Genomic DNA, 21,325 nt, shown 5'->3' with positions numbered 1-21,325 from the left:
CCAAGGAAGCGGAGTGGAAACAGCACCTAGCGGAATGTGCAGAATGGCATCTGGCTCCGTCCCGTGCAGAATGACAGATTTGTACAAGTGTTAATGAGAGCTGGCGAGATGCTATCTAGTTCCCTTCCTGTCTTTATTCGTTATCAGTTCTTCTAAATATAAACCTGTGGCACAGCGACACTGTATACTTTGTATCACTTCATTTGCAGGAATCTCCTGAGCAAATGTAATTGCTGTGACAGGCGATGGGAAGAAAATAAACCTAAACTCGTCAACATTTCATAGATTAAAACTAAATATTTGAGGAACAAAAAACACCTTTATCCCCAATCATATTCAAAATTTCATCAAAAGGGTTGTCCAGCCGTGCAGAAATGTATACAGTAACCATGGTTTCATCCTTTTCTTGTTTCTTACATAAAATAGTACACATGATAAAAAGCAACTTAAATATTATAATCAGAGAATGATTTTAGGAATTTTCCCCTTGAAGTGAGAACACAGGCAGGATAAAGAAGCAGATTTCTTCAATAAGAGCTCATTTTATATGAAAAGGAGAGTTACCAGTGTGAGACAGTGTGCTTCCTCTCATTTAAAATAAGTCAGAGAGATCTAAGTCCGGCCCATAGATCTTAACTGCTCATTTACATATTATGAAAAATATGGGATTCGTGTGGAATAAAATATCAGATCACAGATATCAAGGTATCATTTTATTCAACTCTCTATAACCTATATGCCCATACAGACGGCTTAGGAGGGTGGATCGTACTGACTTAATTCCCTTTAAAATGTGGCAGATTTCTGCCTCAAATTGAGCCAAGAAATTGTGCCTTGCACTAGATTTTATTATGTGCTTTCAACCCTTTTTATGTTTTGTTCAACAACAGCTGGGTATTTCAAGATGGGACGAGTCTTGACACCCATTTACATGAATAGAGAGTCATAATAATAATAATATTCAAATGCTCACAACTCATAGTGCACGATAATTGTGTAGTGTAGATGGGGTGAACAACCAGACTATGTCCAAAAATACTCATTCATAGAATAGCGAGTGGCTTCGCTCACAAAGTGTGCAATGTAATTGTTCATCGATATTTCTTCTGCTTCACAGATGTCTAAATGGAATAAAAGTAGCTATTAAATGATCAGACATTAATGATTTATTATTACACAAATCTCATCAAATCATGCTCGTCTGCCATCATGTGCAGATTGTTTATTCCGATTGTATTATTCATCTCTTGCATGATTTGTCTATTAGTATATTAGAACAGGTGGTTTGGCATTAAATGCAAAATTGCACTAAAATGTTGACATATTACTGGCGCTAAATGTAAATGAATATTCGAGTGTCCAAAGTCAAATTTGTTAAACAGCAGGAGCCAGCGTGATAAATTTGGTGCACTCTCAACAGGAAGTTGCATAAGAAGAAAAGCAGCTTTTGAAAAAATAAAAAAAAGGATTATATGTAAAGATTTGCCAGATTATCCAACTTCTAAACTTGTCACTAACAAAGGCAATGTGGCCTCATGTTAAATTACAATGAAAAGGATACACGGCACTTCATGTTATCTATTGAGTGAACAGGTAGGCTACCATTGAGCCTGTCACCAGGGTTTTGCTACGTAATCTGAGAGCAGCATGATGTAGGAGCAGAGAGCTTGATTCCAGTGATGTGTCACTTACTGGTCTGCATGATGTACTTTTGCTACAAATCACCGTTTTCTCTGCTGCAGATCCAGCAGTGCTCAGAATGCTGAGCAGTTTATGACCCCTCCCACAGTGATAACCTCCTGCAGATAAAACACTGATTTGGTTTTTTTTTTAGTTAAAACAGCAAAACACAACCCAGTAAGAGACATCGCTGGAATCAGGGTCTCACCCTCCCAACATTATGCTCCTCTCAGATTACATATAAAACCCATTAACTGACTCGCTTTAAGCCAAAATATGAACAGAAAACTTGGCCCTCCCTCGTAGTATATTAATGAAGAGTCAATGCTTTATTGGTCCAGCAATCTAAAAAATGTGTGACGTTTCGGTCAGACAAACTGCACCCATCAAGCTACAGCAGGGTACGTCTGTCTATTTTGACCTTACAAGACAGATAGGACAAAATGTCACACGTTTTAGAGACTGCTGAGCCAATAAAGCATGGATTCTTCATTAATGTACTACGTTGGAAAGTCGGGTGTTCTCTTCACGACAGACTGTATAAACTAAGTTTGTAATTTAAGGGCTCACGCAGACAAGCATATAAAAAAATTGGACCGCACACTGACCCATGTTATTCAATAGTGCTGTTCAGATTTTTTTTTTTTTCCGGTCAGAGAGCAAAAAATAAAATAGAAAAAAAAAAATCTCATTCTCCATTCTATGGGTACAAGGAAAAAAAGAGTGGATCCCACATTTTTCAAAGGAAACTGTGATCACATGTACATATGGAAATGGATCTCACGGATGTTAAAAAGAAAAAAAAAAAAGCACACGGTTTACAATTAGAAAAAAAAAAACTATCCGCGTTTTCTGGATGACACATGGATGACATTCTTCTGCACTTTGAACAAAATGTGTAAATATTCATATTCTCTCGAAAAAAAAAAAAGTGAAAAAAATAAATAGGTAATAGATGTACCGTAGATAGATTTAATTTTTTTCCCCATTTGATTTTCTATTTGAGCATTTAACCACAATACCCAGAAAGTTGGAAAGGAAATACACATTGCATCTTACAACTCTTTGACCTAGACTTTTATTAGACTCATGTGAAATGAATGCGAGGTAGTTAGAAATTTGTCAGAAATAAATTTACAAGGAACAGTGAAAAGAAAAAAAAAAGGACATGTCTGCTCCTAGCCAACATCTTCCAGTAGTAAAAGCCTTTTCCTATGCAGACGTGCAATGAAGGGACAATGGGGGGCTGGTGTGAGCGAGACTTGTAAGCCCATCTGTCTACTGGGAGAAGTGCAGTCATTATATTAATACAACAGGATAAGGCACAGCAAAAACACTAACAAGTCCTAGGGACCGGTGGACCAGTTAGAAAGTCAGATTGAGACAAACATCAACTCATAAAACCAGGCAGAGTGTTTTATTATTTCCAGGTCAAGGCGTTCGATGTGATAACCCGATCAGACTGCATTGGAGGGCACCGGTGAAGAGCATCTAGTGCCAGCAAGTCTCTGCCTATATTAAACCAACTATGTATTGCTTTAAACAGGCACGTGTGACAAACGATTGTCCGCTAGATGTCCTACATAAACTTAGGGGAATTATTCGGGGACAAAGCTACATATTTACAAGACAATAATTAGCCAAAATGAGACATAAAATCAAAAGGTTACAAAGAAAAAAAGAAAAAAAAAAGATGATAACCCAAAAGGGGAAGGTCGTATAAAATAATCCATGCAGAACATGAACTAGAAGTCACAAATGACCCTGTGCAAAGAGGCCATCAACAACTACGGAGAAGAAACGCTGAAGGATAGGATACAAAGAAGTGAATGTATTTGTGCTCGTTCTGAAACCATTTATGCGGAGTCCGGAGGATTAAGGCCATGTGCACACGTTCAGGATTTTTAGCGTTTTTTTCGCTATAAAAACGTGATAAAAACGCGAAAAAAACGCTAACATATGCCTCCTATTATTTACAAGGTATTCCGCATTTTTTGTGCAAATGTTGCGATTTTTTCCGCGAAAAAATCGCATAGCGGAAAAAAAAGCAACATGTTCATTAAAAATGCGGAATTGCGGGGATTCCGCACACCTAGGGGTCCATTGATCTGCTTACTTCCCGCACGGGGCTGTGCACACCATGCGGGAAGTAAGCAGATTATGTGCGGTTGGTACCCAGGGTGGAGGAGAGGAGACTCTCCTCCACGCACTGGGCACCATATAAGTGGTCAAAAAATAAGAATTAAAATAAAAAACAGTCCTATACTCACCCTCGATGTCCAGCGCAGTGTTCCCGCCTCTGTGCTGCACGCTGGCTGGTTCCTGTAGCTGGTGTGCGGAGAAGGACCTTGCCGAATGACGTCACTGTCCTGTGATTGGCCGAGACCGCTCACGTGACCGTGACGTCATGGAAGGCCCTGCGCGCACACATCAGCTATACGGAACGGACGCCGGTGAGGAGATCTGATGTCTGCGGGTGAGTATAAGCATTTTTTTTATTTTTTTTATTATTTTTAAACGTTCTATCTTTTACTATAGATGCTGCAAAAGCAGCATCTATAGTAACAAGTTGGTCACACTTGTCAAACAGTATGTTTGACAAGTGTGACCAACTTGTCAGTCAGTTTTCCAAGCGATGCTACAGATCGCTTGGAAAACTTTAGCATTCTGCAAGCTAATTACGCTTGCAGAATGTTAAAAAAACGCAAAAAAAACGCAAAAAAAAAAATGCGGATTTCTTGCAGAAAATTTCCGGTTTTCTTCAGGAAATTTCTGCAAGAAATCCTGAACGTGTGCACATACCCTAAATCTCCGGCTCCCAAATCACCCTGTGACTTTAAACCATCCCCATGTATTTACACTGTACACAATCCCTAGAGACAGAACAAACAAGAGAGGAGCAGGGACTAAAAGCCAGGGTCACCCAGTGTACAGACTCAAATACCTCTGCATGGATTAAAAAAAATTAAATAGGTGCAGATGTAACCCTTACCAATGGAGGCGTTAATCTGTTTCACTAATATACATCAGTTCACTGGAACATTACACGGCATTAAAGGTGCCAAAATAGTACAAAATTCACAACATTAAATATCTGACGGTAATAGTCCAAGTCTAACAATTAATGCATTAAAAACAGGCATTCTGTGCTCAGTCAATCCATAGCAATGTGCCGACTAGATGACACAGTCCTCCTGCTCCTGTGTGCTGAAAGCGTTGGCTCTCAAGATGTCCAAAGAATTCACAAGAATGAGCGTCCCCGTGAGATGCTTCCACCTCTTGGTGATGGGACTGCGCATTTTATCCAGGCCTGTGTGCAGCTCCTGGATGACGTCTCGGTAACTGTCCCCAATCTGAGCACTCCACGTAAGAAGAAAATCATAGGCTGGCTTCCACATGGCCTGAGAACAAAACAAGAGAGTGTTACACTGAATGGTTCAGAAGACTTGGATGGGACAAATACAGATAGGGCAGTAGCGTAAGGAACAAGATGGGGGGTGAGGGTGATGGTAGAGCTTATAAGGGTTGGGTAAGGACACTACACGTATAGAAGCTACAGCCCCGTGGCTGGATGAGAGCATTGTCTAGACAGCAGTTTGAAAAAAGCCAAGATCATGATGTGCCGGCTGCGCTCACGGAAAGTATAAGCAAAGTTTTTTTATTCACCAACACGTTTCGGTGTTGGACTCAGGCTCTTACTGGCCCACCGGAGAACCGAGGCACTGACACCTGCTGGCATACTGGCCAGCAGCTGCCTAGGGCCCCCACTGCTCCAGGGGCCCCTTGCCAGTGGCTATAGGGCCCCTGAGTCAAGGGGGCCAGCCCTGTGCCAGTAGCAGCAGCTGGAGACAGGATCCTGTCCCCGCTGCTAAAGCCAAATGAATATTCACGCTTCACCACGCCCCTATGGGCGGAGAGGCGTGAATACCATTTCTCTTTAATAGCGGGCAGCGTTAGCCGCAGGGTGCAGCTAACACTGCCCGCATGTAAAGCCACACCACACACAAAAAATACCGCACACCCACACACACAGGCACACAGACTCACAGAGCAGCTCACCTCCCGGCGTCCTGCTTCCTGTCTGAGACAGCCCAGCTGGATGACATCATCCAGTGTGCTGCTGTCTCAGTCAGAAAGCTTCCAGGAATCCAGCGAGGAAGAGGCTGCTGGGGTGAGCGGCTGCTGCAGGGAGGTGAGCTGTGCTGTGTGCCTGCGTGTATGTGTGTGTGTGTGTATGTGTGAGAGAGTGTGTGTGAGAGTGAGTGTGCGTGCGTGTGTGTGAAAGTGTGTGTGTGTGAGTGAGAGAGCGAGAGAGAGAGCGTGTGTGTGTGTGTGTGTGTGAGTGAGTGTGAGAGAGTGTGAGAGTGTGAGAGAGTGAGAGTGTGAGAGTGTGAGAGTGTGAGAGAGAGAGTGTGAGTGTGTGAGTGAGTGTGAGAGTGTGAGTGTGAGAGTGTGAGTGTGAGTGTGAGAGTGTGAGAGTGTGAGAGTGAGAGTGAGAGTGTGTGTGAGAGTGTGTGAGAGTGTGTGTGAGAGTGTGTGTGAGAGTGTGTGTGAGAGTGTGTGTGAGAGTGTGTGTGAGAGTGTGTGTGAGAGTGTGTGTGAGAGTGTGTGTGAGAGTGTGTGTGAGAGTGTGTGTGAGAGTGTGTGAGAGTGTGTGTGAGAGTGTGTGTGAGAGTGTGTGTGTGTGAGAGTGTGTGTGAGAGTGTGTGTGAGAGTGTGTGTGAGAGTGTGTGTGAGAGTGTGTGTGAGAGTGTGTGTGAGAGTGTGTGTGAGAGTGTGTGTGAGAGTGTGTGAGAGTGTGTGTGAGAGTGTGTGTGTGAGAGTGTGTGAGTGTGTGAGAGAGTGTGTGAGAGTGTGTGTGAGTGTGTGTGTGTGTGTGTGTGATGAACTGCTGCTGCGGTGAGCTGTGTGTGGTGAAGGACAATGGTATTGGTGGGGGGAGACATTGATGAAGGTGATGGGCAATGATGGTGGTGGGGGGGAGACAATGATGGAGGTGATGGGCAATGATGGTGGGAAAGAAGACAATGATGGAGGTGATGGGCAATGATGGTGGTGGGGAGGCAATGATGGTGGTGAGGGGAGGCAATGGGCAATCATGATGAGGGAGGGAATGATGGAGGTGATGGGCAATGAGGGTGAGGGGAGGCAATGATGGTGGGGGGAGGCAATGATGGAAGTGATGGGCAATGATGGTGGTGGGGGAAGCAATGATGGAGGTGATGGGCAATGATGGTGGTGGGGGAAGGCAATGATGGAGGTGATGGGCAATGATGGTGGTGGGGGAGGCAATGATGGAGGTAATGGGCAATGGTGGGAGGAAATGATGGAGGTGATGGGCAATGATGGAGGTGATGGGCAATGATGGAGGTGATGGGCAATGATGGAGGTGGGGGGAGGCAATGATGGAGGTGATGATGGAGGTGATGAATTGGACAATAATGGTGGGGGAGGAGGCAATGATGGAGGTGGTGATGAGGAAAATGGGGTGGAGAGGGGCTGCATTATACTTTATGAGGGGGCTACATTAAATTCTGTGGGGGGACTGCATTATTCTCGGGACTGCATTATATTATGGGGGGCTACATCATACTATGTGAGGGGGCTACAGTATACTCTATGGGGGCTGCATTATATTCTGTGGTGGGGCTGCATTCTCTCAGTTGACTACATTATATTCTGTGGTGGCTGCATTATACTATATGAGGGGGGGCTGCATTATACCCTATGAGGGTGCTACATTATATTATATGGTGGGGACTGCGTTATACTTGAGGGGGTTGCATTCTATTTTGTGGGGTGCTGCATTATATTCTATGAGAGGGGACTGCATTATATTTTATGAGGGGGCTAAATTATATTCTGTGAAGGGGCTACCCCAACCCTTGCTACATAATTAAGACGTGAACTACCTTACATTATACCCGGATATTAGTGCGTTTTACCGCACAATTGGTGGTCTTGTATCTATTTCTATGTAGCTACATAGTGGGCCCCAAGAGTGATTTTCTCTGGTGGGCCCAAGGTGCTCCAGTCCAATGCTGGCTGGACTGGAACCTTTCTTAAAGTAAAAATGTGTCATTTGTTTTTTTTTACATTGCGAAAGGCACAGGTGCAGAGCCGAAACACGTTCGTGAATAAAAAAACAAACAAAAAACAAAAACCTTGCTTGTATTCGCCAGATCGCACCCTTTCCGTGATCGCAGCCGGCACATCATGATAAATTTCCACACTGCCGAGTTACAATTATTAGTTCCATCGGGGATGTTGGCTGAGTTTTATAAGGACTTGCTAGTGCTCCTGTATTGATGAGTAGAGACTATTAGGGCCTAGAAGCCCATACAGTTAATTATGAGACAAAAAAAACCAGTCAAGTTGAATTACTGAAAAAAATTGATCATTTTTGACATTTAATATTAAAAATTTATACTTTAAGAAGGAAAAACTTCAAAGCCTAGGCACCAGTTTTCTGTAATAAAATTTTCACATTGTCATCTTTTCACACAAAAATTAGCAATTGATTTATTTTTTGCCTTCATAACATTTTACTGTGAAAGTTAATATTTTTTAAGTTATTCCATTTTGATAGAGTGGAGTTTATAGATGTGGAAATACCCAATATGCTCTATTATAAAACTTTCTTTAGATTTCTTTAATTTTGGATTTGGAAAAGGGGGAAGAGGAGGAAGGGAGTCAATTCAAGCCATAACTTTTTTTAAAATTAAAGATATTTCTTTTGAACTTTCAGACATCTGTCATTTTTACTTTAAACTACAATATAAAAAAGTATTGCAGTATACAGCACAAGTGATCTATCAATAAGCTATGGATAAGCTCTAAAAAAAAAAGATGTTTGTTGCTTGGGACATGTCAGATGGTATCAGCCATATTGGATTTGTTTTACTCCGATGATACACCCAGTGCTTATGAGTGGTGGGAAAAAAAAATCCAACATGCTAGGACATTCAGTCTTTTGAAAAATACCGTAAATTCAGTCTGCAATCAGTGAAAATTTGGCCGGCTTTTATAAAATGTATTTAGGGGTCATTGCACTACTGCTTTTCCCCCCGATTAGCAGTAGTCTGAAAGTCTCAGCGATCTCACTTGTCGGAATATCGGTCAGGCTTAAAATTTTTGCAGAATTAGAAATACTGACTGCCTACAGCCAAAAACCACGCCACAGGTTTTTTCTAGTATTGGTCAGCCAAATTCATTCAATAGAGAAGAGCTGCAATGCCAGACAATCCATAGTCACCTGTGGTGAGGCACCTGGTGGAAATGGTCATAAATGTCTAATCCTGTACAACAGCTTTGATTGCTTATATTTAGCGGCTTTTATGTTTTATAGAGTCCTTGTCCAACACATCGATGTCAGAACACACTAAGATATACACACTCTGAACCATCTTACCTCACTGTCCAGGATTCCATTTTTGTCACGGTGGGGGGCTTCATAGCCTTCCATCTGTTGTCTTGACACCTTTGCCAGTTTTTCGGCCAGCTCTCGCCAACGTTGCGAAACTTCAACTGCAGTCGTGAGCAATACAAAGTCCTGAATAAGGCGGACCACCAGGCCTTGGCAGTCCATTTTCAGCAAGGCCTGCAAGAAGCCGGAAGGGTCATGATGTAATGAGTTTGTACAGTTTTTAGTGAAAAGCTTAAATCACTGTACATATCTTGTAGGGGTGGAAGATAGGGAAAGCATGTGTAGTAAAATTTTACTTTTATTATAGTTAAAATAAACCTATAAATTCACATACATCCTATAGGATGTATATTGGATCACAGTTTTAACAGCATTGTATTATTTAAACTGTGATCCACTAAATTCCAATGAATAAGAGTGCAAGATATATTGCACTTAGAGGACAGTATACAGCCTGTTATAGGAGCTTCTAATTGAGAAGTATTATCTACTGGTGGTGTACACCAATCTTGTCTAATGAGATCTGACAACAAAAACACTTAATCACTGTACAGTAATACAATGCAAACCTCTGTAAAATAGTGAAGAACCAAAAGTATATTTGATTTTGGCTTGATAATTTTCTTTACAATCACACACAAACCCTGTGCAAACCCAATATCGGCCTCAGTTAAACATTTGCTCAGATGTTTGCATCTAGAGCTTTTCTTCTGAAAGGAGTTTTCCAGCTTTTAAACAATTTAACAAGACAAAACTTGGTTTGTAGAAAAATAAAATCAAGCTTACTTGGTCCCTGCAGCTTCAGATCCCCTGCTTCCCCCGATGTCCCAGCTACAGCATGTGGACACTGCAGCCAATCACTGGGCTAGGCCAAATTGGGCCATTTACATCAGCAAGACTGCCGAGTCCTGCGGCTGAATGCAGTGGTCACATGGCCTCATAGAACCCATTCATACAATAAAAACACAAAACGCTTTAATTGTGGATAAAAATGGCCGTGTAGTTTATTTAGGGTTACATAAATTAATTAATCACCAATAAATAAACTCCATAAATTATAAAACCAAAGTACCAAACTTTTCCAATAAACCAATCCACCCAGACATGGGTGATTTTCCCACAATTAAACTACACGACAGTAAATTTACAAGAATTCAGGGGAGGGAGGGTGGGGTCTTCTTTATCTTCTTCCGCTGACAGAATGACCAGATACCACAAAACAGGTGTGTATATATTCAAAAAAAGAGCGGCAAAGCTGCTTACAGCCAATAGAAAACCGTTTCAATAGCTGCCAAACATACCAGAAAAAAATGGATAAAACCAGTGTCACACTTTCAGAGATGACTGACCTGACCTTTATTTGACCTTTCTTCTGACAGAAAGTCATATTAAATGACAGGGTCCATGAGGCCATGAGACCCCCGCTATATTTCTTTCAGGTTTACGCGGGGGGGCTAACATGGCCTCATAGAACCCATTCATACAATAAAAACACAAAACGCTTTAATTGTGGATAAAAATGGCCGTGTAGTTTATTTAGGGTTACATAAATTAATTAATCACCAATAAATAAACTCCATAAATTATAAAACCAAAGTACCAAACTTTTCCAATAAACCAATCCACCCAGACATGGGTGATTTTCCCACAAGGCCATGACTCAGCGAGACATGGCCCCCCCCAAACCACACAGCCATTTTTTTAATGATAGTTTGTAAGTCCAAATTAAAAATATCAAGGCCAATATCAGATAAATGAACCAAATCAGGCCTATAAAGGCCCAGTAAAAAACCCTCCAAATCCAAATGCCGGAATGAAAACCCTGAAATTAAAAGAAAAAATTTTTCCATGGATTTATTGACCCTTCTCCGGATTTTATCTAAAAAAGAAAATTAATTGTTGTGCCACAAAAGTCTGGGAATAATCTTGAAAAAACAAAGTTTGAATCAGACAGAATTTGTTTAAGATAAATAAAATCGGATCGCATGGCCGATAATAAGTCAAGAGTCCTGATTTTTCCAAGATCATTCCCAGCTACATGAAATATAATTAAATCAGGGGAAGGAAATTTAATTAGCCATTTCTTCACTTCAGCAACCAGGCAATGCCATTTCAAGCCGCGAACTCCATGCCACCAAACCTGAATATCAGAAGGATTAAAGGATAAATTTTTAGTATAAGATCGTTGGCTGGCCCTCTTCCTGGCCCAGAAGATAAAAGAGTGTCCGACTATCCAAATGACTAGCGGACCTGAAAGAAAAACAATAATTAATAGTCATAAAGATCATGTCGTACATATAATTTGAACCTTTTGGAGTTCCATCTTCCCAATTCCTTTATCCCTGAATCAGAAAGCCCGGCCCTAGAGGCCTCCGTAGCTGCTCCGATTCTAAACGAATGAGATGTGATTTTAAGGTGTTTTTTACCCAAAAAGCTTAAACATTTCTTTAGGACAAAATTAAATTGAAAGACCGTAACCGGAGAAAAATCACTATGAATGAATAATGGGCCCTGTCCCATAGGTCTGACCTTAATCCAATTTGCCATGTTATCAACAGGGCAAATGATTGAGACATGGATTGCTTTAATGTTCAACCTAGATCCCCTGCCTAATTGATCTGTCTTTAATTTTATTATAAATAAAATTAAAAAACGACTCATGAATCTGGACATCCAAAATCATGAGTCCCGAAGGCTCCGATTTCTTAACAGAAACCACCTCACCAACGCGAAGTGCTCCAAAAAAGGACAGAGAAAAAATAGAGCTAAATAATAAGGCTTCCTCAAAACTTACATAAACGTGGATGAGACAGGAGCACAATTCTTTCAATAAAGACAGGGAAATAGGTGGTCTCGAGTCAGGTATAAAATTGGTTTTCCTAAAGCCTTTTAAAAACTGCTTACTGGGAAAAGATTAGTTAAAGCAATACTGCCAGAAAGTTTAAAGGAAAAATGAAACTCCTGCTAGGCATTTCGCTATTGCCGAGTAAGACAAACCGTTTTCTACTATCGATTCAGCAAACTTTAGTGCTGCTACCGGATTAGAAACTGTTGGGTCAAAATAATGTAGGTTGCAAAAATTGTTCCATTTCAGCCATGCAGCCGAATAGTCAGCCCATGATCTATTAGATAACGATTTTTTGATAAAATACTGTATCAGAGTGCAACCATGTCCCAAATTGAAAGGGGTAAGAGGGTCCTTCCGAATCCACGTTGGGAACCTGCAGGAAAAAATTCGACCACTGACGATTTTGTAAAGAGTCAGTTATGAAAAGAAATTTGCTCTTTCCCAACTTTGCTTTCAGGCATTGTAAGACCAATTGTCTCAAAATTCTGTCAGCAAAAGTATTTTTAGAAGATAACGTGTTGATAGAAAAAAAAATAAAAAATAAAAAAAAAATAAAACTACTGCCTGGTTAGTGGAAAGGAGTAAAATCCTGGAATTCTGCATTAGTGATCCCCAAATAAATATTCCTGCAAAAATAGAAAATAAAAGTTCCAACACATTACGTTTGAAGATAGTTTCTTAGACACCCAACTTATTGGCCACTGGATGGACATCCAATGAGAGTCAAATAAAATACTGAAGCCACACTGGCTATCCGCTGTGAAAAGAAAGGGAAAAGAATCGCCAGAGACAAAAGATCTGCCATTATGCTCTGACAAAAAGGAGAGCCAAATTCTAGCATCTTCCTTTAGGTCAGAATGGATACTAACATGCGAATGAGGTGAAGATACACCTTTAGTGGCATCCTATAAACTTCTGCCAAAAGCCCGACCTATAGGAATGACGCGAACCGCAAAATTCAATAGACCTAACAATGATTGAATTTCCTTAAGAGTGACCTTGCTCTTGGCTAAAAAATTTGATAACGCAATGCGCAGTTTAAAAATTTTCTCATCAGGAAGTCAGATTCCATTTTTTGATAATCAAGAGTGATTCCCCAGAAACTCGAGGGATCTAGGCAGACTAACTGTTTTTTTTTGTTTTGTTTTTTTTTTGAGCAATAGGAACACCAAAGTGCTCACACATTTGGATAAATTTATTGAGGGTATCTTCGCATATTGAGGAACCATAAGGACCGATAAACAAAAAATCGTCTAAATAATGGAGGATACCTGCATCCTTACAATTAGTTTGTAAAACCCAATGAAGAAATTAAGAAAAACTTTCAAAATACGAACATGACAAAGAAAAGCCCATTGGCAGGCACTTATCAAAAAAAAAAAAAAAAAAAAGCAGTCATCAAAATAAAAATCTAAAGAATTAAATCCACACGGGTGAACAGGAAGAAGTCTAAAAGCAGACTTAATATCTGACTTGGACATTAAAACCAAATTTCTTGAGGATAAGTGGTGAATTAGCCGGAAAGAGCCCTCATCTATTTTTTTTTTTTTTTTGGCATAATACCCAATGGTGATATATGGAAATTAACAAACAGCGGGGTTAAAAAAGAGCCTGAAACTCTGCTTAATTGAATTTCATTAATAATTTTATCCCTAGCTACCTCAGGGTGAGCCTTTAAAGAGGGTAAATTAGGAACAACAAAACAACCCGCCCCTTTAAATTGTGGGATAAATAATCATTCAGAAAAACCATTAAAAAGCAGCTCACTGGTCTCCTGGTTGGGATATTTGCTTAGCCATACTGACATGTTTGCCAGAATCACTGGCATCTGTGCTTTTTGAATTAGGCTCCTTACGTGAGGACTGTTGAGCTGCTTGTTACTTAAAACATTTAGACATAGGGTGTGAGTTACCACAGAACGAGCACTCATGGCGGAATCTACAGTTGTTCCACTTACAAAAGGAATCGTTGAAAGCGAAACAAACACCGCATTTACTTGAACTAGAAGGGGTGAACGGATAATTTGTGCCTGAAAGCTTCATCATAATTCCAGCTTCCAGGATTATGTCCAAGTGCTGAAATATCTTGCTGCAGAAATGGGGAGATTTTTCACCCAAAACTGCAGCAAAAACAGAAAAAGCTTGCACCCAGTTATTGAAAGATTTAAAGATGGATAAAATGATTATTCCAAATACGCTCTTTAACAGAAGGGCTTAAATGGAATCCTAAGGGAGACAGCTCACATGTCAGAGCTTCTTTAAAAGAGTTAACAGGGGCGGTGTTAGCTGATGAAATGTCAGAAATTGCAGCACTGTGTACAGCTGATGTGACAGCAAGGGGGGGGGGGGGGAATAGCTTCTTTTAAAGTTTCAGCTAACACTTTCTTTATGATGTCTTTTTAATGTGAGTGTGGGACAGACAAAGAAACATTGAAAGTCTCACCCCTTGATGAATGCTGGTCGTTTCTCTGCTCCATACAGCAGCTGGAGCTCGAGCCCTCCATGTTGGGCAAGCTCATATGGGAAGCTGCTGTAAGCGGCGTTTCTTCATCCTCTTCTGAGTGTGACGACAGGGGATCCTCCCGAACCGGTGGTCTGGACCGCAGCAGCAGAAGCCACCGCTGTTGTAGAATCCAATGACACCGCAGCGCTTTTACGGCTGCTGTGTGTTGAAGACATCCCGGCCGCTTCAGATGAGGCGGTCGGCGCTCTGTCATGACGCTCGTGGTGGAAGTCTCGCGCTGGGCTGCGAGAATTCTGAGGAGGGTGGCGCCGCAACTTCCTTCTTCCTTCTTGGACACTGCGGCTGGAAGCAGGCGGCGACGCCGAAGGAGAGTATGGGGTCCTTTGCCTCCTGCGCCTCCCTGAAGCGGTGGGTGTCGGCAGGACCAGAGAGGCTTGACACGGCGACCGAAGGGTATCTTCTGGAGGATGAGGGACAGCATCGGCAGGCGCTAAGATAGGTTTCATAGCCAGGCACTGCCTCAGCCAGTCCGCTCCATCCTTGCCGTCGGCTCTAGTCAGGAGCTGTTGCAGGAGATTCTCCATCCTGGGGTATGTGTCTTCTTTATCTTCTTCCGCTGACAGAATGACCAGATACCACAAAACAGGTGTGTATATATTCAAAAAAAGAGCGGCAAAGCTGCTTACAGCCAATAGAAAACCGTTTCAATAGCTGCCAAACATACCAGAAAAAACTGGATAAAACCAGTGTCACACTTTCAGAGATGACTGACCTGACCTTTATTTGACCTTTCTTCTGACAGAAAGTCATATTAAATGACAGGGTCCATGAGGCCATGAGAACCCCGCTATATTTCTTTCAGGTTTACGCGGGGGGGCTAACATTCTGTGGCTGAGACATCGCCATTGCAGCCTGTCAAGAAAGACCACGGACAGTGCATTGGAAAGGGTTAGGCTGGGTTCACATTGCGTTAATGTGTGCACGCTAACGGACAGCGTTGCACGGCGAAAATGTCGCAATTAACGCCGTGCAACGGGGCCGTTAGCGTGCCCATTGACAGCAATGTCCATTTCTCCTGCAGCGCATCACTAGCGCGTGCCTTTTTCGGCTCGCGCTAGTGATGTGCCGTTCTTCTGTGACGCGCCTCGGACGCTGCTTGCAGCGTCCGCGGCGCGCCCGAGGTCCGTTCCCCGCTCTCACAGATCGGGGATCTGCGAGAGTGGGGACGTTAACGCGACCCCTAACACGGCCCCTAAATAAACATTGCGTTAGCGCAATCCGCTAGCGCTAGCGCTAAACGGATTGCCCTAACGCAATGTGAACCTAGCCTTATTCAAGCTTGATTTTTTTTTTTTGGAGGGGGTGTAACAGTAACGATAAAAGCTGAAAAACCTCTTAGGCTACTTTCACACATCAGTTTTTTGCCGTCAGGCTCAATCCGGCAAATTCTGAAAAAAATGGATCCGGCAAAAGTTGCCGCCAGATCAGTTTCTCATAGACTTGTATTAGCGACAGATGGTCTCACGTTTCATCCGTTCTTTTCTGGATCCATCGAAAATTGGTTTTCCGGCGGCCTGAAAAAACAGACAGTGTAACATTTGCGCCCATCGAAAAAATAGACAGCGACAGATCCGTCGCCGTCTGTCGTTTGCTACAATGGAACCCTATAGCGTCAATTCCGTTAAATGACTGAATCCGGTGACGGATTCCATTTTTTTTTTTTTTTTTTTTTTTTTAACTGAGCATGCTCCAATTTTTTTTTGATCCAATTAGCTGGATCAGCTAGTCGGATCCGTCGCATCAGTTTTTCACAATCCGCGACAGATCAGTTTTTTTTTTTCAACATTCGACGGATTATACCTGACGGCAAAAACCTGATGTGTGAAAGTAGCCTTATACTTTTGGGAACTTTCCTTTTTTTTCTTACCTACATTGAGGCGCTGTGATAACATTAAGACAAGGAGACATTTGTGCCACGTATGTGTTTAGCTCACAGTGGTACAAGGTTTCTGGTTTAGGCACATCAAACAATTAGTTGTGAAAAAAATGGTTCAAAATGGCTTGAAAACAGATCTGAATGAAAAGAAAATCATAAAACCCTGATCCATTGCACATTCTGGTACTCCGTGGCAACAGGTCATTACAGTGCCAAAGTCCTCAGCTGGTACTCAGTTGCGATTACTAGACCTAGTATCTAGGGTCATGACATTGCGAGGGCCTAATTACAGAGGTGCCCAGGATGCCAGCATTCAAGTTCCAGCCGAGGAAGTTTGCACTGCTCTGATTTAGCTGCCATGGGAGTACCGAGGTGGACCGGAGTAGCTCAAAATATCTTCCTTATGTCCATTTGGAAGCTTTAGGTGTAAACTCAAATGTTTTAATTCAATGACTGCTGACGAGGATTTTACTGGCTAAATGATAACATTTTAGTGGAATGTACTACAACTCCCAAATAGAAAAAAAAAAAAAGGTAGAATGATGGAGAGACTTTATTCAGATGTCAGCCTTACCGAAAACAGCTCCTTTTGGAAGGACTTTCTTTCCTTGCCCTCATTGTTGTTGCACTCCTCCTTTAGTTTTTCCAATACAGATGCCACTCTTTCAGTCTCATGCTCCAGTTCCACGCGGCAAAAGTATGAAAGGGGCAGATTTCCATAACCGAGGGCATCAGCAAAGGATCTCCAACTACCAATGTTCTCCATTAGCAAAGTCCGAACAGAGGCATAGATATAGGTTAAAAACTTACAAGGTCGCAGAATCTGCTCTAAAAGGATGCCTGTGGTCAACTCTGATCCAGAGAAAAAGTTTGGTTTTGCTTTTCCAACAACGAGTACATTCTTAGCATGAATCAGGCCTATCTTGCTCTGGTAATACCCAATGTACCACTCTTTATTCCATAGTTGTCCCTTTAGTCGGATCTTCTCTTCACTCAGTAGAGCCACCACATCCCCCTTCTTGTACTCCAGCAGGTAGGGGTTTTTACTTTGTCGCATAACAGTCTTTATTAATTTGCCATATTTTAGGTTTGTTATCTGCCGTTCCTGGAATGTCGGATACTTACATGTAACAGCCAGTGGAGACAAAACTATTTTTCCAATTTCTTTTTTCTTAAGAAATCTTCTTGGCCCTGTGGTTTTCAGTCCAGTTTTTGGAGGAGGCCTTGGGGTTTGTACACAGTATTGTGATAAGATGTTACCTACTTCATCTCTAACCTGCACCCTGAGAGTGAAGTCAGAAAGCTGTGCAGGGTCATGGCAATTAATTGGAAAGATTAAGCGACTGACTTTTCCCAGCTTTAGTTGAAATCCTCTTACAATCTTGCCCTGGTCACTGGCTTCCACTCTATAGTTGGTCATGTTGGAGTAAAGGCAAAGTTTGAGATCCTGAGGTTTGGAAAGAATAAATTGTTGTTTCCCCCACAGCTGTAAGGTTACTGGTGCTACCCCATGGATTTGCTGGCTTACTTCATTGACAAGAAGTGTCTTAGGGGCACAATCATGACCAAATATAGCAAGTACTGCCTTAAATGAAGGATGAATATGCTTGGGGCCATATAGTCCAACAGTTACCTTCTTGTTAACATATTGCCACACCGTAGACGGTGGTACCATCATCTGGGCTTGAACGACCATCACAACGTACATAACTGGTTCTAAATTTTCCAAATTCACTTGAACGGTGTCCCCATATGTGTAGGAATGAGGCAACAAGTTGTAAGGACCTTCTTTAGCATCACTCCGCAAGCACTTTATGGCGACATCGCTTGGAGCAGGTATATTAAATCGCAGCTCTACAGAGACTTTGACCTCTAAAGTCAGAGAGGTCTGCACCTCCATATTGCTAAGTTTGATTTCCAGTACAGGGCTTACCGTGGTGCACCTATCATTGTTGAGTTCCAGTGGGGGATCAAGCAAGGCTTTGAGAGAGATTTGCTGCGTCTCACCAGAAGCTACATGCCCTTCGGGGACATGAATACTAATATTTGTATCCGGCAGCTGCACGGCACCCCCAGAGCTGTCCAGCCTGCAGACAATGCTCGTTTCCACAGGCTGAGTCTGACCCCAGCCAGGATTCTGGCCCAACAAGTCCAGATCATGGCAGGACCGGGCCAGCTTGCGGTGATTGAGCCATGCAGTTCTGAAATCTTCCCTGCTCTGGAACTGCTCAGGAGCTGGGGACTTGAGACCAGCAAAAAAGCTACCCATGGCTGGATTATCAGACTTTGCCTGGAGAATGGACAGCTCGGAGAGGCTGTAGGAGCGCTTGCTCCGGAAGAATGGGTTATCCCTCTTTACAGGAGCTAGCTCTTCCATTAAATCGAATTGATTGGCACGTGGTAAAACCTCAGAAAACACATCATTGCTTGTTTCTGTGGAGCTAGCAGATGAGGGTGCTAATGGATCAAATATCAGCAAATCCACTGAATTTCCAGAATCTGGGGCCACCTTCTGTGGGGCATTCACTGGACCAGTCAGAAAAGGGTTTGAAACAGGCCGTAAGAAGGGGTTGTTGTTATTTGTTTTAACAGAGTTCTGATTAAGTGTATCAGTCCAATCACCTAATAGATCCAGCTCTTTAACACCTTCATCAACGCTTTCCATTAGTCCATCTATCATACCACTGTCGCTAAGACAGGAGTCCCGATAATTGACAGGTTGTACGTAGGCAGATGGTATGTAGCCCATTTCTGTTGTATTATGCGCATACCACCATTCACCTCCTGAAGTGTCCAGCACATATAAGTGTTCTCCTTTAGAAAATTTCAGAGTAGTAAAGTTACTGGGACAATAATCCTTAATAGCCACCACCTCCTTTACATTCTCCAGGGATGTAGGACTGTCCATACGCAAAGAACTAGGTGACAACACTGAAAAATAAAGAAAAATAGATTAAACAAAGAATGAACAACTTTAAATAAACTCCAACTTTAGTTCAGTATTCAAAACATTTGTTTTTGGAGATCGTTAACAAAAAGGTATTTTTGGCATCTTACTACACATATAAATATATGTTTTTGCGATTACAAAAAAAAAAACAAAAAAAAACCCATTCAGGTATCCTCACCTTCCGGACCGGCGTGCCCTCTGCACTGTGTACCAATTTCCCCACCGATCTCCTGGCATGAACATCTGGTGAGGGGCATCAGGTGCTTCATCTCAACCATAATTATGATATTTGCCTAACAAGTTACTAGATAGTAAAAACGAGCAAAAAAGTTTACAAAACCCTAGTCCGGAATACACACCGTTCTCTGTGGCAGCCCAGGGTAGTGTAAACCTTCTCGGTCAGCACCTCTTGGGATTGCTTAGCGCTAGTGGCATTAGGATGTTGCATGATGCCTAGGAACCAGGCCTCATGTGATGTCATGGTGGCCAAGTAATCACAAGAGATGCCCATGAGGATGCCATTTGAGTGCTGCCAGAGGAACTTCACATGACCCTGGACTGGCTGCTATGGAGTACCAAAGTGGACATGGGACAACGGTGGTGCGAGTCTTTTTCCTTGCGTTTACTGGGTAATTTTAGAACCTAAGCCAAGAACTAAGAATATGAAATAATAGACAATAGGTATTTTTAATTGACATTTTATTTTAGAACTGTTTTGCTTGCATATACGATAATTTTATTTTGTTGCTTTTTGTACTTCGCCTACTGAAGTTTTACACTGGAATAAGTGGACTAAATTGGCTGTAATCAATAATCAATTTGCACCCCGAGAGGAAGGTAAATGCAAGATTAAATGAGCGGAAACAGATTACCCTCCTACAGAGATCTGGAGCTGGTGTGTGTACATGACCTTGTGAATTAAAAATGTTGTGGATTCTGAGCTATACTGCGGGAAAAGTGTCCTTATGAGTTACTGGAAGGTAAGTGGATGTAATATTAATGTATGCAAATAAACAATTATAAGTGAGCATTTAAAGCAAAATAATATCTTGCACAAATTGGCAAAAAAAAAAATTAAAGTAAATGTAAAAACCTCAAAAGCAGCCAGTGATTGGGGTGGGTGCACTTTACACAAAGTGAATCCTGTTTACAGTAATCTCTGTAGTGTTGATCATACATACAATGCCGAGAACCTGGCAATTACAATTTGATGAATACTAGAAAAATACGACAACGTGATAACCATTCCCTCCTCACACACGTGGGAAAATGTACACGTGTGATAGGCAGAATATTCAGAATTAAACTGGAAATGAATTAACTAGTCAAAAAGGTCAAATATAAAATGCTGAAGAATGGGCCACTTTGGCTATTTCACACAGCACGCAACATTTCAGCTTGCTACATAAAAATCGAGTCCATGCAATGCTGCTGCAAACTGCTCAATATCTATATATATAATTGTCTAAGGGGTACTTCCGTCTTTCTGTCGGCAACTTCCGTCACGGATATTCATTCGCTGATTGGTCTCGCCAACTGCCTGTCATGGCTGCCGCGACCAATCAGCGACGGGCACAGTCCGATTAGTCCCTCCCTTCTCCCCTGCAGTCAGTGCCCGATGCCCGCTCCATACTCCCCGCAGTCACGGCTCACACAGGGTTAATGCCAGCGGTAAAGGACCGCGTTATGCCGCAGGTAACTCACTCCGTTACCGCCGCTATTAACCCTGTGTGATCAAGTTTTTACTATTGAGGCAGCTGCAATAGTAAAAACATACAATGTTAAAAATAATAATAATAAAAAAAAAATCATTATATACTCACCTTCTGCCGCCTTTCCGACGCTCCAGTGACCGGTCCATGCAAGCGGCAGGTTCCGGTGCTAAGGTTGGTGTGTGACAAGGACCTGCCATGACGTCACGGTGATGTGACCGTGACGTCATCACACCCTCGGACCGGAAGCTGCCTCCTGAACCGAACACAGGCGACAGAACTACAAGGGGCCCCTCAGAAGGTGAGTATA

General features: G+C 42.2%; 1 protein-coding gene across 1 annotated transcript in view; it reads right to left on the bottom strand.

Annotated features, from left to right (window-relative positions):
- Positions 1 to 2,742: 2,742 nt before the first annotated feature.
- SH3BP4 (SH3 domain binding protein 4) overlaps positions 2,743 to 21,325 on the bottom strand; it is a 64,917-nt gene continuing 46,334 nt past the window's right edge. Inside the window, exons 3-5 of the mRNA XM_077272366.1 lie at positions 16,928 to 19,284; positions 9,092 to 9,280; positions 2,743 to 5,081 (exon numbers count right to left, since the gene is read on the bottom strand). Coding sequence (XP_077128481.1) covers positions 4,857 to 5,081; positions 9,092 to 9,280; positions 16,928 to 19,284 — 2,771 coding nt within the window. The 3' untranslated portion in view covers positions 2,743 to 4,856. The remainder of the gene's footprint in view (positions 5,082 to 9,091; positions 9,281 to 16,927; positions 19,285 to 21,325) is intronic.

This window comes from Ranitomeya variabilis, chromosome 7, assembly GCF_051348905.1.
Source record: "Ranitomeya variabilis isolate aRanVar5 chromosome 7, aRanVar5.hap1, whole genome shotgun sequence".
Taxonomy (NCBI): domain Eukaryota; kingdom Metazoa; phylum Chordata; class Amphibia; order Anura; family Dendrobatidae; genus Ranitomeya; species Ranitomeya variabilis.
Note: the sequence above shows the minus strand (reverse complement) of the source record. Positions and strands in the feature narration are given on the sequence as shown.